Source organism: Lycorma delicatula, chromosome 7 (assembly GCF_047948215.1).
Source record: "Lycorma delicatula isolate Av1 chromosome 7, ASM4794821v1, whole genome shotgun sequence".
Classification (NCBI taxonomy): Eukaryota; Metazoa; Arthropoda; class Insecta; order Hemiptera; family Fulgoridae; genus Lycorma; species Lycorma delicatula.
Genome location: NC_134461.1, coordinates 26,035,802 through 26,052,604, shown reverse-complemented (window position 1 = coordinate 26,052,604; position 16,803 = coordinate 26,035,802). Strand labels below are relative to the sequence as shown.

The window sequence follows — 16,803 nt, the reverse complement described above, 5'->3', positions numbered from 1 at the left end:
GTCGGATGTAGTAGCTCGAGTTATAAAAGAGAGTTGACTACATGCGTCTTTAGCAGCGGAATCTGCACGTTCATTATCCGGAATCCCGACGTGGTTAGGGATCCAGCAGAAACTCGCTTGTATGTTGCGATGGTTCAACTCGGCGATTGCGTTGTAAATTTCGATGACGATAGGATGTCTGGAATAAAAGTTTTCTAAGGCTTGAAGAGCAGTACACGAGTCGCTGCAAATAAAAATGTTTCGGTACTTAGGGTTAATAATATTCCACAGCCTTATTTATAAAGTATAATTCAGCAGTAAACACACTTGTAATACCATGTAGACCAAATGTATAAGTTCTATCATTGACAACAAATGCGCGACCAACGGTATCGTTTTGTTTCAATCCATCTGTGTACACTACTATGTCCGGGTTTGTCTTAGAGAGAATGTAGTGAAACGTTTGCTGGAAGACAGGGATTCTTTCTAGAAAAGGAATTATAGAAAAGCGTATAAGGTGCAAACATCCCAACCCCCGTAGGGGAAGATACCCGCCTTGTGGCGCTTCCGGTCGCCACCCCCCTTCCACCGTTACTAGCCCTGATGGGCTTTAACGGGAGTCCTCTATCGCCCTCTAACTTTTTACATCTCACAGTAACAAGCCTGGCCTCGTTGGGATGCCACCGATGTTAATGCCTCGGTAGACATTTATATCGGTGATTTTCAAACTCAGCTTTTGCCCTTCGCTGTAGGCCTCGTCAGAAAGAAGGTGCGAACATCTCGATTCCCCACCCACCCCCCACCAGAGGAGAAGATCCCGCCTCGTAGCGTGTCTGGTCGCTACACCACCCCCTCCGTTCCTAGACAAGTGTAGCTTAATCGAAGGTCATTTTCACACCCTCAAACTGATCACATTCCACAGTGCTCAGTCCGGCCTCTTGAGATGCCACCAATGCAGATGCCCCGAGGGTCGTCAACATCAGTAATTTTGCCCCAGTAAATTTGTTTTCAAAGAAGACATCAGACACCTAATACTACCACGTAGCCCTCAGGAACTAAGCTAGAAGCCTACACGCGGAAGATCGAAGACCCCGCGCCTGTCACTACTTTTAATTCCTAAACTATAAGTACCCAGTACGTACAAACGCAACAAGTATGCCACAACAGCATATCAAACAGCAAATTCAGTCTAAATCACCGCAACGACATATCGTCAATTAAGCGATTGGAGTGCAGACAGCATAAATAAGCCCCAGAGGACCTCAGATCTGGAGCTGAGTATAAACTCTAGTCTCCCACTTCAGCTCCAACTTTGAGGACCGCTCGGATAAGCACTAAGTTGATCGCAACCAACATTTATAATGTGCGAACATCCCAACCCCGTAGGGGAAGGCACCCACCTAGTGACGTCCTTGCCCTGTTGGGCTTTAACGGGAGTCGTCTATCGCCCTCCGACTTTTTACATCTCACAGTAATAAGCCTGGCTTCGTTGAGATACCGCCGATGTAAACGCCTCGGTATACATTTGCATCGGTGATTTAATAACTCAACTTATTGTTTTCGCTGTAGGCCTCGTCCGGACATCTTGAATTTCCTACAACTTCTCCCTCTGAACTAGCCAACCGAGCTCGCGGAAGCGCGAACCCTGCGCCTAATTCTACTTAATATGAGCCAATTTCGTGAATGCCTCGTAATTCGAGGCAAAACAACAAACAACACAACATACCACCAAACATGTTGATCGCAACAATAAAATTTAGACCTAGTTCTCTTAGTGAATCTCAGCTTACGTAGAAGGTGCGATCAATGAAAATTATTAGTTTGAACAATCAAAATGACGGGTCGGGTACTGGTACTGCAGGTCAGGAGATATAAATACTGCCGGTGACCGGGGGAGTCACAATTCTTTCGAGTTCTGTGCAGGGGGCGATTAAAGTGATCACAATCAGTGTTTAGTAACAAACGAGTGAAGAGTGTACCACAAGTATTCTTTTCTGAATAGTGGTTGAAAACAAGAAACCGTTAGATGAGTTATTTTTGTACAAAAGTGAAAGTTGACAGTATTCTATTCATTCATAAAGTATAGGGTAGCTCTTTTGTAATCAGTAAAAGTGAATAGTACGTACAGAAAGTGGCCTGTAGGAATCGTAGATTTTTCTATTGTTATCCTATTGTTAATTCAATATTAGTTTGTATTACTTATCGTAAAGTGTGTAGTAAATCATAGTTGTACTTGTTATTTATAATTTAATTGTTATTAAATTAGGTTTGTTTTTAATTTGAATTACTATTTTATATATTATAAATTATTTAATAGTAGTAAATTCCATTTACAAGAATTTTTTACGTGTTTTAATCTCTCAATATCCTTGCCGAACATATGACAATATCATCCTCTTCTAAATGGCCCGTGCGGGGTTGTTTATTGTCAAATAGTTTGCGACGTAAAAAATATAAACGAGAATTATCCAAGTATAAATTGAACCATTCTTAAATGTATATTCTAAATATTTTATTTTAACCTTAATTAAAATGTAGATTATTTTAATTTTACCCACCGGGTTGGTCTAGTGGTGAACTCATCTTCCCAAATCAGCTAATTTGGAAGTCTAGAGTTCCAGCGTTCAAGTCCTAGTAAAGTCAGTTATTTTTACACGAATTTTAATACTAGATCGTGGATACCGGTGTTGTTTGGTGTTTGGGTTTCAATTAACCACACATCTCAGGAATGGTCGAACTGAGACTCTACAAGACTATACTTCATTTACACTCATACATATCATCCTCTTAAGTATTATCTGAACGGTAGTTACCGGAGGGTAAAGAAAGAAAATTATTTTAATTTAAAAACATGCACTTACATCCTCATAACAAAAAATAGTTTGTTACTTTAAATTTGCTCATGAAGCGGATAATTAAAAATTTAACAAAAAATAACTAAAGCTATCAAAAACTTTTAATCCAATAAATATGAAATTTTTTAAAATGAATGTGATATACACATTTTATAAAATTCATTCTCTTCGATTCTCTGTACATTGTTTTTTTCACTTCCTTGTACGAAGTAAAGAAGTGTTGTGAACGCGAAAAATTTCAGATTTCAACGAAAATATCCATTTTGACCATCACTGATTCGATTTTGACTAGTTTCGACGTGACGTATGTGGCTCGCATAACTCAATAACGATTAGCCGTAGGATGCTGAAATTTTGGATTTAGGACTGTTGTAAAATCTAGTTGTGCCCCTCCCCTTTTGATTGCAGTTGACTGAACCAAAAGTGTTCAAAAAAGCCCAAAATCAAAAAAAATGTGGATTTTCGACTTTTTGTTAACTGCCATAATAAGCCTTCATTGAGAGCTTTTCAATGATATCATAAGTGGTACTTATTTTCATTGGTTCCAGAGTTATAGCCAAATGATATTTTAATTAATGAAATATTTGGATCTTATAAGGGGAAGGCACATCGATTCGAATCATCTCCTTTTTTTAACTTTTTTTTATTTTTATTTTATTTAAAATATTTATTTATTAATAATTATTAACCTGCGATTGTAAAAAAATAACAATAAATAATAATTCAATAAAAAATATCAGAAGTTATAAATGAAATAAAATGTTATGTAATTTTCATTTTTTTTAAAATGTGTATACGTCATTTACAAGGCGTACAAGTAAGTTATGTGGTGTCCACATCAGATTTAGTGAAACATCGGATTATTCGTTTTTGTTTTCATTTTGTTGATGGTTACATCATAATAATATAAAAAACATAGTTTTAGTTATAAGACACATTTATTTAAACAGTATTAATGAGACTTTTACTCCATCCTAATATTTCACGTAAGATTGTTGAATTAATAATTGTATAAATATTTGATGTTAATAACTAATATTTTAGCAATTGTGTAACTGTTCACTTTATTAAAGAATTGGAGTTTTGTATGTCACTTTCAAATGAAATAAGTTTAAATGAAGTGCAGCAAAAAATTGATATATGTGATTTAATAGGCGTTCAAGGAAGTCAGTCATGTAATGTCCACATCAAATTTTTTTTTAATTTGTATTACAAAATTTTATTATGGACAGAAAATATAATAAAATTAAGATAATAAGGCTTAAATTTAATTATATAGTAAACTATGTAGTTTTATTTAAACTTTTACTAGGTTTTTTATTTATTAATAATTTTCCTTCTAATATAGTGGCCGTTCTTCACTTGCTTATTATTTTAATGGCGCGCTCTATCTATAGACAAAATAATGTAACTACTACGTTAAAGTTGACTGATAACTCAATAGGTTGCGTATCAATCGCATGATACATTTTTTAGTTGTTCTAGAGCGAAGCCATCTATTTTTTCATTAGTTATTTCACTGAGTTACATTAAAACAGATTCCTATCCTGTTAAAAACCCATATTACCCGGTAATGATTACCTATGTTAGTAAGATAATAATAAATAAAAATTAATTACAAATTTTCCCCTTTTGAAATAAGGCATCATATCTAATTCATTGTTCTGTAAAAGGATAAAATATATGTTGCTTTATAAATCTGTTCACTTTTTCTTATGGTATGATATGTCAATATAAAGCAACCTATATTGAAGCATCATCAGTTAGAACACTTTCTATGAAAGTAATGGTGTTACTCTATGATCTCTATAATCATCAAAATGAAGGCATCACTTACAGAACTGAATATCATTTGCATTTTGGTGAAATTATGTTGATTTGCTACATTATATTTAATACAGTGTAGAAGGCAATGGAAAACTCCCTTTGCTCTTCACAATTTTCTAGTAATAGAAATTTGCTTATTTAGCGAAAAATTTAAATTTTTACAAAAAATAACTTAAGTTATCAAAAACTTAAAATCCAATAAATATTAATATTTGTTAAAATGAATGTAATAAACACATTTTATATTACTGTGTTCACAAAATAGTGAGTGTACTTTTAATTTTCATGTTTAGAATAGATTTTAATAAAAATGATATAGGGATAAGAATTATGCCACATAACTCAAATTCAGACACCAGTAATTTCAAGACTGTTAAGCAAAAAAAAAAAAAAAAGAGAGAAAGAATGAAAGATTATTGAAAGATGGTCAATTTAAAGTTAGATTTAAGAGATTTACATAAGCAATGAAAGATAAACCAGCCAAAATAGGAATAATTTTAAAAAAACTATTAACAGATATTCTCATGATTGGTTTCTTTTTTCCTAGAGAGAGACATTTGGAATTACCCCAGAATTCCTACTGAAATTATTATTTTATCATAAATGTTACTAAACTGAAACCACCCATAATTTGGCTTTACAGTCTATCATGAGATGTGTGTAATTTTAATTGAACAAAAGTAATATTTTTTCAGATAATACACCTAGAAATAGTTAAATATTTTAATCAGATTTTTTTGTGCTTAATCATTATTTATTAGTTAGTCAAGTAGCTTGTCAAGACCCAAAACAACTCTGATTTCATGAGACAACTCCTCATCAACTGCTTGTATCCTCTTTACCTACTTTCTTTAGCTTTGATACATTGAAGACGATGAGACATATGTCTTCTTGCTAGATGATGATTTTGTGGGCTTGTCCAGGTGTAACAGTACAACATTTCCTATTTCGTAATTACACAAAAAAAAAGGTTAGTTAGGTGCCATTAATTAATTCAGACTTATCCTTTCAGTATAATTAAAGAAAGAGTCTAATCCGCTAAGCTTTAAGATAAAGTTTTACCACATTTGACTTAAGATATCACTAACTGGTATTTATAAATAGGAATCAGTATATTTTAATTTATATATCTGCTGCCAAAATAATTATTAAAAAAATACAAACAAAAAACTAGTTTAAAAACATTTACTGTTGGTGTAAATGTTTAAAATGGCGGTTTACTTTGGATCAAATATGGCGGACAATATGTAGACATACTCTATAATATAGCGTAACGTTCACAACCCAGACAGTAGACTAGTCCACACGGGCAAAGACCTGTCGCTGTCAAGCGTCTGTCAGTGTGTGAATTCTGCTTGTTTGTTGTTTTCTTTGTTCTTTAACATAACAGCTCTGATAATTTCATAATTTTCATTAAAGGAAGTGTCTTATGATAGATAGGTAAGCAATTAATCCATTTATATTTAAGTTAACACGTTACAGTTGGTTCTTCGCGGGTATATTGTCAAATTTATTAACGAACTTGAGGTTATGATTGACTTCTTTGTTTTCTAACTGTCATAACATTGTTTTATTGCCGTGTAGTTACGACTAATGATAACTAATTATTACACTTGATTAAAACTTATGACAAAAATGAACTGAAACGTAATTCAGTATTAATGTACCACTTTGTATTTAATGTTTACGTTTGTTTGTAGTTTAAGAATATATCGATTGTTTATCTTTAATATGGGCGAAGAAATTAAAATTATTTAATCATTTATAACTTAAAACTTGAATTTTAATTAGTCGTAATCATTAATATGTATTATTGTTACCTTAGTGTTATTACTTTAGTTTATTATTTATTTATTTATGTTTATTGTTTTACTACTGGCACATTTTTAAGTAATGAACACGTTATTTCGACTTATCATTTGGTTAATTGTTTAGTTACATAAATGCGAGTATATTATACTACATTAAATTAATTGTTTTTATTTTTTATTTTAAATCGTGATTTTCTGTTAGTTAAAAGTTTAAAATTAATTTTTATTGTAAAATTATTTTCCCATATTGTTTTAAAATATTGTAAACTGAGAAGAAATATTAATTGATAAATATTTTACCATCGTTTGCAATAAATAACGGGTTTGTATTTGTTGAAAATATCAGTTAAATAATGTATAAGTTAAATTACATTATACAACATTTTGTGATGATTTTTTATTTATTTAATGCTATTAAGATTGTTGTTAATCATTAAGGAAAATATGAAGGATTTACAAATTACATTTAGCATAGTGTAGCAAGTATATGGTGCATTTTATGTACAGTAATACTATGTAGTTACATTAAAGTTGTTGAATAATTAATGCTAAGGCATTTTTTTTTAAATTGAAAATTTTAAAAAAGTGGTCAAAAATGTTATTAAATAATGTAATATTTTAAACAAAACCTCAGATATATAGAATTGATGTTATGTAGACCAAAATTTATTTTTATTTTTGTGTTTGTAAATTTGCCCAGTTCTGTTAAAAAAATTATAGGATTGCATCATAAAATATTTAGTTGTAACATTTTTTGACCTCGTTAACATTACATTTTTGCCTTATGTAATTGTAAATAAGCCAAAAATTATAAAATTAGTATTACAAAAACTAATGAAACATAAGCCAGTAGTATACAAATTAAACTATAGTGATTTTACTGAATGCTAAGTGGGACAGATCGAATTAACATATGCAGCCACTATACTCAACATAATCAGATGTTGTTGATCATCTAATATAAACAGAACTACTACAAAAATATTAATTACAATATTCAAATTTTACTCACATCTCATAAAAACAAAGCTCGTAATAATCTTGAATGATATGAAATTTACATATTCACAAAATCGGACAAAAATTACGTATTAGAACAGACACAACATAAAACAAATATCTTGTTCGATTGCACACTTGATGCTTTCTAATTATTTTTTAAGACTTGCATCATTACAAACAGTGCCACCAGATTCTCCACTAATAAAGTCTAATAAAGCCGATAATTAGTCTCTAAAGTCCCCATGAAGAAAAATTTCAGATATTTTGAACCTAGTTATTTCATAATTTAAATTATCATGATGTTCATAGACCGATATATTCTAATAGGACTTGTCTTCTTTCTGTTTGTGATAGTACTACTAATCTGATAGCTACCTTTTGTTTAAATATATTAATATAACATATTTAGCTTAATTTATAAACCAAGAAGTTAACAAATATTTTTCTTTTATTATTTACATTAGATTAACTATCTACTACTTCCTTTATATTAATTAGCTTTGACCGCACTATAGCTACCTGGATTTCTGTCATCTAGTCAGAAAAGTTTTAATATTCCATATAATAATATTAATATTATATATTAATATTCCATATAATAATATTAATATTATATATTAATATTCCATATAATAATATTAATATTATATATTAATATTCCATTAATATATTAATATTATATATTAATATTCCATTAATATATTAATATATTATATATTAATCTAGTAAAATCATACATTGTTGTTTTTTCATAATACACACAACCATTTGTCATTATATTTTAGATCAGCCATAATATATACACAATATGGAGAATAAAAATAATACATATAGTATGAAAGAAAATATATGATACCGGATGAGGACTACACAAATAATACGTTACTGCAGATACTGATATATTCAAAATTTTGTTAATGATGCTCTAATCAAAGTTTTTGTTTGATTTCCCCTAAGTCTTCCAGATAAATTGAAGGGCAGGTAAATGCAATTATATACAAATATAAGTATTTAAAACTATCCAAATTATGGTTTTGGAGATTAATATTGTTCTTAAAACCTTTATCTGGATAAATTTGAACTATGAACAATGAAAATCACATTAAAATGTAACATTAAATATGATTTTAAGAAAATATATAAATTTTAGTTTTTCTTTTCTATGGTGTTATAGAAATGGAAGTTGTTTTAAAGTTAAACTTACAATAAAAACTGCTAATGTTTATAATAGTATTTTCAATTTGCAACATTTTTTTTAGGTTCTGTACATTTCTGTACTGTAATTAGTTATGTAAAACATGACATTAAATCACATCATTAAACTTATAGGAGTTTGGGTTTGCATAAAACGCCTATGTATTTATTTTGTCAAAGAGCAACCTAACAAAAGAGAAATTTTGATTTTTGAAAATTTATATTTCTTTAAAATGATCTTTACTTACATGAATATAACTGAAAAGAAGATAATGTTCATGGATTGGAATTAGAGATCAGCCTTGGAAAAGATGGTACCACTAATGTTAAAAGTGATTACCCTAAATTAGTATTACTATAATTTTCTTAAATTACAAGAAAATTCTGATAACATAATTTTCAGCTTTATAATAAATTTATTTTCATTATATCCTTTTTATTTCAGGTGTTTCCTTGTCAGAAATGGCAAGCCCTCATCGTGAAAAAAAGGATTCTATCGCAAATGATGAAACATTGAGGTATGAAATAATAAATTTAAAAAAATTTATGTTCAGTAAAACTCAAAATAAGGTTTTTTTTTAAATAAGTTTAAAGGAAAAAAATTTTATAAGCTTAAAAATACTTAAGTATGGATTCAGTGAGGATTTCACTAGAACTCTCAAAATATCATAGGGAAGAAGGGACCGAACATAATAGTCTGGAATGGATGATGAGAAACATCTGCTTACAAAAGAACTGTTAAATGAAACAACCAAACCGTCAGAGGAGTGCTTCAGATCTTTCTGATATAATATGCCTATCTTGCACACAATTTGTAGAAATATATTTTTACCCAGGATGGCAGGCTTGAAGTTTACTTGTTAGTGATCGTTTACTTCTATGATTTAAGTCACTTTATTGAACAGAAGCGTGTGTGTATTTGTATATAGTATGAAAATTTTGTAGCATTTGCCAAACTTGGTCAGGATTTGAACCCGGCATTTTGTTGTAAGGTTTACAAATTGGATATAAGCTGCTTACATTCTAATTAAATTCATTTTGCTCCTGTAATTTTTTTTCACCTTTTTTAATATTATAAATTAGGAGTTGGGTAATAATTTGTTATTTATGTTTTATTTCCTAATAGCTGATGTGTCGTCCTGTATTTTGTTGTTTATGGTGAGATGGATGATGTATAGAATTTGTTCCAGTATTCAAGCCCTTGGTAGTGGCATGTATATGACTTTGTTTTCAGAGGTTCTGAATTCAAAAACCAGTCAGTTTTTACATATTTTTCACAAAATTTTTAATTCAAAGTTTGTGGAAGAAAATTATGGTAACTGTAATTGGAGATCAGCCTGTGGTAGCTAGTTTGAATAAATAATGTAATGATATAAAACTACTTAAAATTTATTACAAATTGTTATGATGATACCCTTTTACAAGATAAGATTTACATTTACTTAATTTACTTTAATTTCTTATGTGGTGTCTGAAAACGGCTTTTTGACAAAATTTTTTTAATTGTCGCTCAAGAATTTTAGCAAAAAAAAACGACAGATAAAAATTGTAAATAAAATTCTAAGGATCTCCTTTTTATTTTTCAAACTAGATTTTTTCATCTGATAGTAATATTTTTTTTGGGGGAGATTTATTGATCAGAACAAATTTACATCAAAATTTTTTTTAAGGAACAAAAGTGGAAGATTTAAAGTGCATATCATAAAGGTTTTGTAATTTTTATAATTATATATGTATGTTAAATGCCATACCCAAATGGTTGTAGGCAACCTAACAAAAGTTACAAATCATTTTTGAAAATAACAACCACCCTGAAGAAAAAAACTGTTTCCAAATTTATTAGAAAAGCATAATGAAATGGTTTCCTACTGCCTTCTTAATGGAGCATAATATATTGTTGCATATCAGCATGCTGAACCCACAAAAATTCAATTCATATTCAGCTCTACAAATAATGCCTTCATTATAAGAACACACTACATAATGAACATCATTACTATCAGAGAAAGAAATTCTAACTGGTGTCTAATGTACTTCAGCTGCTTTTTATATAAAAACTGGGAGATATGTAGTTTAAGGTACAAATTAATGTACCCTTTTTTATTAAGACGTGGTGTTATATATATTGCCTACTTAACATGGGATTTATTATCAGTAATTATTAACTATTATCAGTAATTATTAAACTCATATTATCTAGACAATAGTAGAGAATTATAACCATCATATCTGTATTAAGATATGAAAATAAATTATGGAAATCTCTCTCTCTCTCTCTCACAGGCACTCTCTCTCTGTCTATGTCTGTCTGTCCGTCTCTATCTCTCTCTCTCTCTCTCTCTGTCTATGTCTGTCTGTCCGTCTCTATCTCTCTCTCTCTCTCTCTCTGTCTATGTCTGTCCGTCCGTCTCTCTCTCTCTCTCTCTCTCTCTCTCTCTCTCTCTCTCTCTCTCTCTCTCTCTCTCTCTCTCTGTGTGTGTGTGTGTTTTGTGTGTGCACCCATAATTTATTATATGCATGCATTTTTTTTATATAATTGATGTTTGAAGTTTTAGAACTTTCACATTCTAGTTACATTTAATATTTATCAGACATTCAGTAGCTGTATTTAATATAAATTTATTGATGTTTTTTTTAATAATAGCAGTATATTTCATTTCTTATTTTAGTTCACTACCTCAGTAATATCAAGGTCATTCATTTAATACTACTGTTTTTTTATTGGTTTATTACTACTATTATTTAATCTAGTTGGATTAATTGCATCAGTCTTATCTATTGACCATTTTACTTTTCTTTTGAATATTTTTAATTTTATTTTATGCTTGATAAATGTATACTAAAAACATAAATGGCAAGTAAATTATATTGCCTAGCAACCAACTTCCTTATTTAATTTTTATTATTTGTTTTACCTCTTCTCTTAGCAGCAAATAATTCTTTGGTATCAATATGGATAATAATTATGGACATTTGCACGTACATCACAGACACAATAAAAAAAATTTGTACATCTTATTGAAGAAGAATAAATTCTAATTAGAATTAATACTTACATTACAATAAAATAAAGTTATCTGAGTTAGTATAGGGTGTAAATAAAACTAGGATGTTATTTGTTCAGGATATTAATTTAGATCTGTACTATCATATAAAGAGGAGAGAGTTTTAGTTTGTTTGGGACAAACAGACAAAAACTAGGTATATTTCATCTTGAAAGTATGAATACATATATATTAGTAGCGGAGATTTTCCGGGGTTGAAGCACAAACTTAATGAAGTGTTCACTGTGAGCCTCTATCTCTGTGTGAGCGGGGTTTGAACTGAATGATTCGAATCAATTGAATGAATAATATATAAAAAATAAGAGAAATAAATTTATGTGAAAAAAAATTAAATAATATATTTAAAAAATATCTGTTTAACAATAATTTTCTTCTCATGGAGACTGCATGTGAGGTATGTAAGCACTTCATGGGAGACTAGAGCAATTGTCACCATCGACTTGTAACAAAGGGGGTGCCCCTGGGGTGCTGTTTTGGAGGTGCAGTGGGGTGCTTTTTTAATATCTCTGCAAACAATCGCTGACTCTCAAAATTCAAACAGAGTATTTGTTAGTATGTTGAAGGCTGACTTTTGCATGCATCATGTACACCCTTGATCTAACAGATCACAGTTATTCGGTAATATATTTATATATAAAGTTTGTGTGTTTGTTTGTTAATGCATCACACGAGAATCGACCGACCGATTACTTTCAAATTTGCAGGATTTATTCACGTTATTCCAGGGAAGGTTTTTAACCATCGACTGAGACCCTAGCTCACTTGAAGGTTAAGATATTAAAAATATTCATTATTTCTTCGCTCCCAAGGAGGGTGAAGCCGTGAATTAAAGATATTCATTAAGGAGAAAAGAGATTAATCCTTTTACTTCATTATTATATTTCTGCCACCAAAGAATTAAGTTATGAATTTTTTGTTGTCAAAAGTGTATGTACTTTAGTTACTGTTATTCTATCTTTTGTAATTTAGTTTCTTTTTCAGGTTTCTATAAAGCCTGAATTTTATAATTATTATTTATCAGTATCATTCTCACAACCATGAGGATGACATACAGTGCAGGGATCCAGAGGATGGAGCCCTCTGGGTAGACTGTAATGGTGACTGAAGCAAGCTCTGCAGGTGTCCAGGGCACCAGTCTCCCTCGAAAATTGGGAATGGCGAACTCTGCAGCCATGGGCCCGGAGATAACTCAGGTGGTCCTTGGGACCCCCTGAGTTATCTCCGGGATTTGGCTGGGCTGACCTGAATCCTGAGGATCCAGGTTGTAGTTAGGTGGGCTGGCCAGTATTTTAATAATTGTAGAAAACAAAATGAAGTATAGATATTATGCTGATGTAAAACACATTTTATTGTTATTTATAATAATTTTCAAAGATCAATTATTTTTCCCAGTTAACTGATAATTACTTTATAGATTTGGTTTCATCTAGGTGAATGTGAAAAGTTTTTATAGATTAAAGTGCATCCTTTAATAGAAAACATTATGTGTCTAAAATATATTTTTAAATTAATGCAGTACATTACATTTTCAGAATTATCCTAATAAACAGTTGATTAACAAAATTAATGATAATATAACATGATGAAATACAATTAGTTTTAAGCTTTTAAAAAATAGACAACGTTTTTCCAAAATAATAGATTTTTTTATCTTATAAAGACAATTAGTAGCACCTGTTTCCTTGATATTACTATGATATTGTTAGTGGTGGCCATCTTAAAATGGTTAGAAATCTTAAGTAATTAATAATTGCTAAAATAATATGTTTTGATGAACTGAGTGACATTTGTTCATTACATAAATTGTTTTTGTATAAAATTTTATGCATTTTATATTGTTCAAGCATTTTTAATTTTTATTTGCCACATTCAAATGTGCATTGTGTGTTTAATATCTTTGTTCTTTTTATGTTCTGTTTCTATGAGGAGATGATTAGCACAGTTTAATTCCCCTTTGCATTTATTATATTATATATATTTGTTCCTTGTATCTGAAAATGTTGATAAGTTACTTTTACTACTGTCAATAAATTATTAATGCTGTAGTTGACACAAGCTAAGAAAAATGTAAATTTAAAGATGGTGTAAAATAGGATTAATTTATTCTTTATAGAGATTTTTTTGTCGGTTTAATTTTTTTAAATTTATTCCATCTTGTACTTTTTTGTTTCATTTTTCTTTTTTAAAGCATAGCCACACCCTTGACAGAAAACACTAAAGTAAGAAAACTAGTCTATTGATAAGAATAAGAAATTGAAATCTGAGTAAATGTCAAATAATTAGAACTGAACATTAAGAAAGGTTGTCTGCAATAACTGTAGGAATATATATAATTTTTAGTTTTCAGATCAATTTTCTTATAGTTTCTTGTAAATATATTAATCATCAGAGTGACTTCAATTTATATATATCGTTATTCCATAATAATCTAGGTAATGACTGCATAAAAAAAAATCTTCTAATTGCCTATATCTGTAATTTTTCATAAAAAAATTTCTATTAATGTTATCTGGAAGAATTCCAACATAGGACCAAAGGGACTTTTCAATAATTTTTTTTATAAATCACCAAAATCGATATCGACATCTTTTTTGTAAATTACAGTAAAAAATGGTATATGAACTTTATTTGTAAACTATGTTTAATCTCTTTTTAATTAGTATGGAACTGTTATCATCTAGTTGTTAGCCACATCAGTTAATTATAACAGCATGTAAGAAAACTGCACCCCAAATTTTTTAAGTAAAATTGTCTGCAGCCAGTTCATTAATCACAAATTATGCCCTTGACATTTTATCGTGATATCACATCCTTAATTTCAAGATTATTTTGAAGAATCTTGAATCAGTTAACAGTTAGGTTGTAGATTACTATGTTACCCAGGACTCTGATATTATTTTTTTTTACTTCTTCTTAAAGACAGGTTGACACTAAAATTTCCTCCTTTTTTTAATGAGAATTGAGTTTGTTTGATATCATTAATTTTATATGTGAATCATTAATTTAAGTAATTTTTTTTGGAGGAGCATTTTATTTTATTGGAATTATTTTACAGTAGTTTACATAACATCTCGACTGAGGTTGCAATAAGTGGAACAGGTGTCTTTAATGTTAGTAGGGATTTGGGGCTTGTGATGATAGTAAACCAGTAGGCAAAAATTGATAATGAAAAGAATTCCAAATAATTCAAGTAATATTTTTAAATTTTGTGTATATTATTTTTCTTAACTTGTATAGTGACTTGAGTCTTATTATTACTATGGAGGTATAACTGATCATACATTAGTCATAAGTAAAAATGAGGAAGTCATTCTCAAGAATAAGTATCTTGTACCAGGTTTATTAGCATAAGTAGTGAAGTGATTTCCCAGATATCTTCCTCATGGAACCAAATATACTGTTGTATATCACAGGGTTTCCCCAGGCTGAAAAATCACCAGTCAGGGAAATCTATTGAAATTTGTAAAATGTCAGGGAAAACTTGAAAAATTTCGTTTTAGCAGAAAAAATACTAAAAAATAACAACTAATTGTGTGTTTTCCTCACTGAAGAGGATTCGCTCATCGAAGAAAAACAAAAAAATCGTGTAGAAACTCTTATTGTAAATTATACATTTGATTCAAGTTTGAAATGTTCAATAGTAAAGTGTATATTTGAGATTGAGCTTCACACACAAATTTGGATTCTTCAGTGATTTTCGGACATCAAATCTCAACTTTTTAATTTATAACCTATATATTATTAGTGTGAATGCTACAAATTAAAAGTTCCACTCGATAGTTAAAAATATCCATTGAATTCAATCAAATGTTATTGAAACCTCATTGAATTGGACAATTTTCTAGCCAGATCCTATTCAGTAATTTTTCAAAAACATTTGGCTGGATTCATCGGCATTCTTCAACAGGCAACCGATTAAATCCAACCAAATCTTATTCAAATAAAAATAAAGGTCCAGCCAGATCCCATTAAAATGAAATCAATGGATTTTTTTAAGCAGGGATGCAAATTTTAAATATATATCTAACAATTTGCACAACAAATAAGTAAGTATTCATAATGATATTATGGGTGTGTGAGTACTCGAAGTTTTCAAGTAATTTTTGAATCTAGTGAGTATTTAAAAATATTTTTATTGATAAATATTTTAAGATTCATATATTCTCCAACCTCAGTTATTTTTTTTTGAATTAGATTAAAATACTTCTACTATGAAATATATTTTCATATTACATTGATATTAATTTTATATTGATGGTATTGGAAAACATCACTATTTCATGAATTTTCAAATTGAAAAATTATAATATTATGAACTATTTTGAACGTTGATTGGAAAAATATTGTTAGCCTTCATCTTTTATATCATGGTTATTTTATTGTCAGGGAAAATTCTGAAAATAGTCTGGGAAAGTCAGGGAAAAACACTTTCAAGTTTTCCAGGTACCCTGTATCAGTATACCAAATTCACTAAAAGTGCTGTTATTATTCAGTACTTTTTGCTCTGTTCACCAGTGGGAATAGCAATAACATGAATATCATTACTCTCAAAGAAAATCATTTCACAGGCATCCCTTGTAGTTAAATGCTTTTCGTGCATTACAGTCATAAGACTTAATACATTAATTTGATTTTTAATGCTAATGTTACTATTCCAATATACTGTCTAATGAAAAGAAAATCTTTTTTTATAGTAATATCAAATTTTTAAGATAATTGGTATACACTGCTAGATTCTAATATAATTTTTTTATTTATTTACAGTATGTTATATGTTCAGATCGCTAAGTAAACGATATATATGTTAGAAATTCATAAAAAAAATACTGTCAAGGTTGTTGTTTTGCCAATTATATCTTTAGTTGTTATAAAATTAAATATGATGAATATTTAAATTCTAATATGTAAATTTATGAATCTACATAATTTAAATATAAATTGAAATTACAAATTAAGAGCTGGTTTAGTTTCTAATCACATTTTCATGTACTGCAGTGTACTCCCAAATCAGAATTGATAATTATTTATTTAAACAATTGCTTATATCTAGGTTTGGTATTTTATTAATTA

The 16,803-nt window shown here is 29.5% G+C and overlaps 1 protein-coding gene across 1 annotated transcript in view; it reads left to right on the top strand.

Moving 5' to 3' along the window:
• The first annotated feature begins 5,967 nt into the window (after positions 1 to 5,967).
• LOC142327742 (kelch-like protein 5) overlaps positions 5,968 to 16,803 on the top strand; it is a 67,160-nt gene continuing 56,324 nt past the window's right edge. The window contains exons 1-2 of the mRNA XM_075371046.1: positions 5,968 to 6,101; positions 9,114 to 9,186. Coding sequence (XP_075227161.1) covers positions 9,131 to 9,186 — 56 coding nt within the window. The 5' untranslated portion in view covers positions 5,968 to 6,101; positions 9,114 to 9,130. The remainder of the gene's footprint in view (positions 6,102 to 9,113; positions 9,187 to 16,803) is intronic.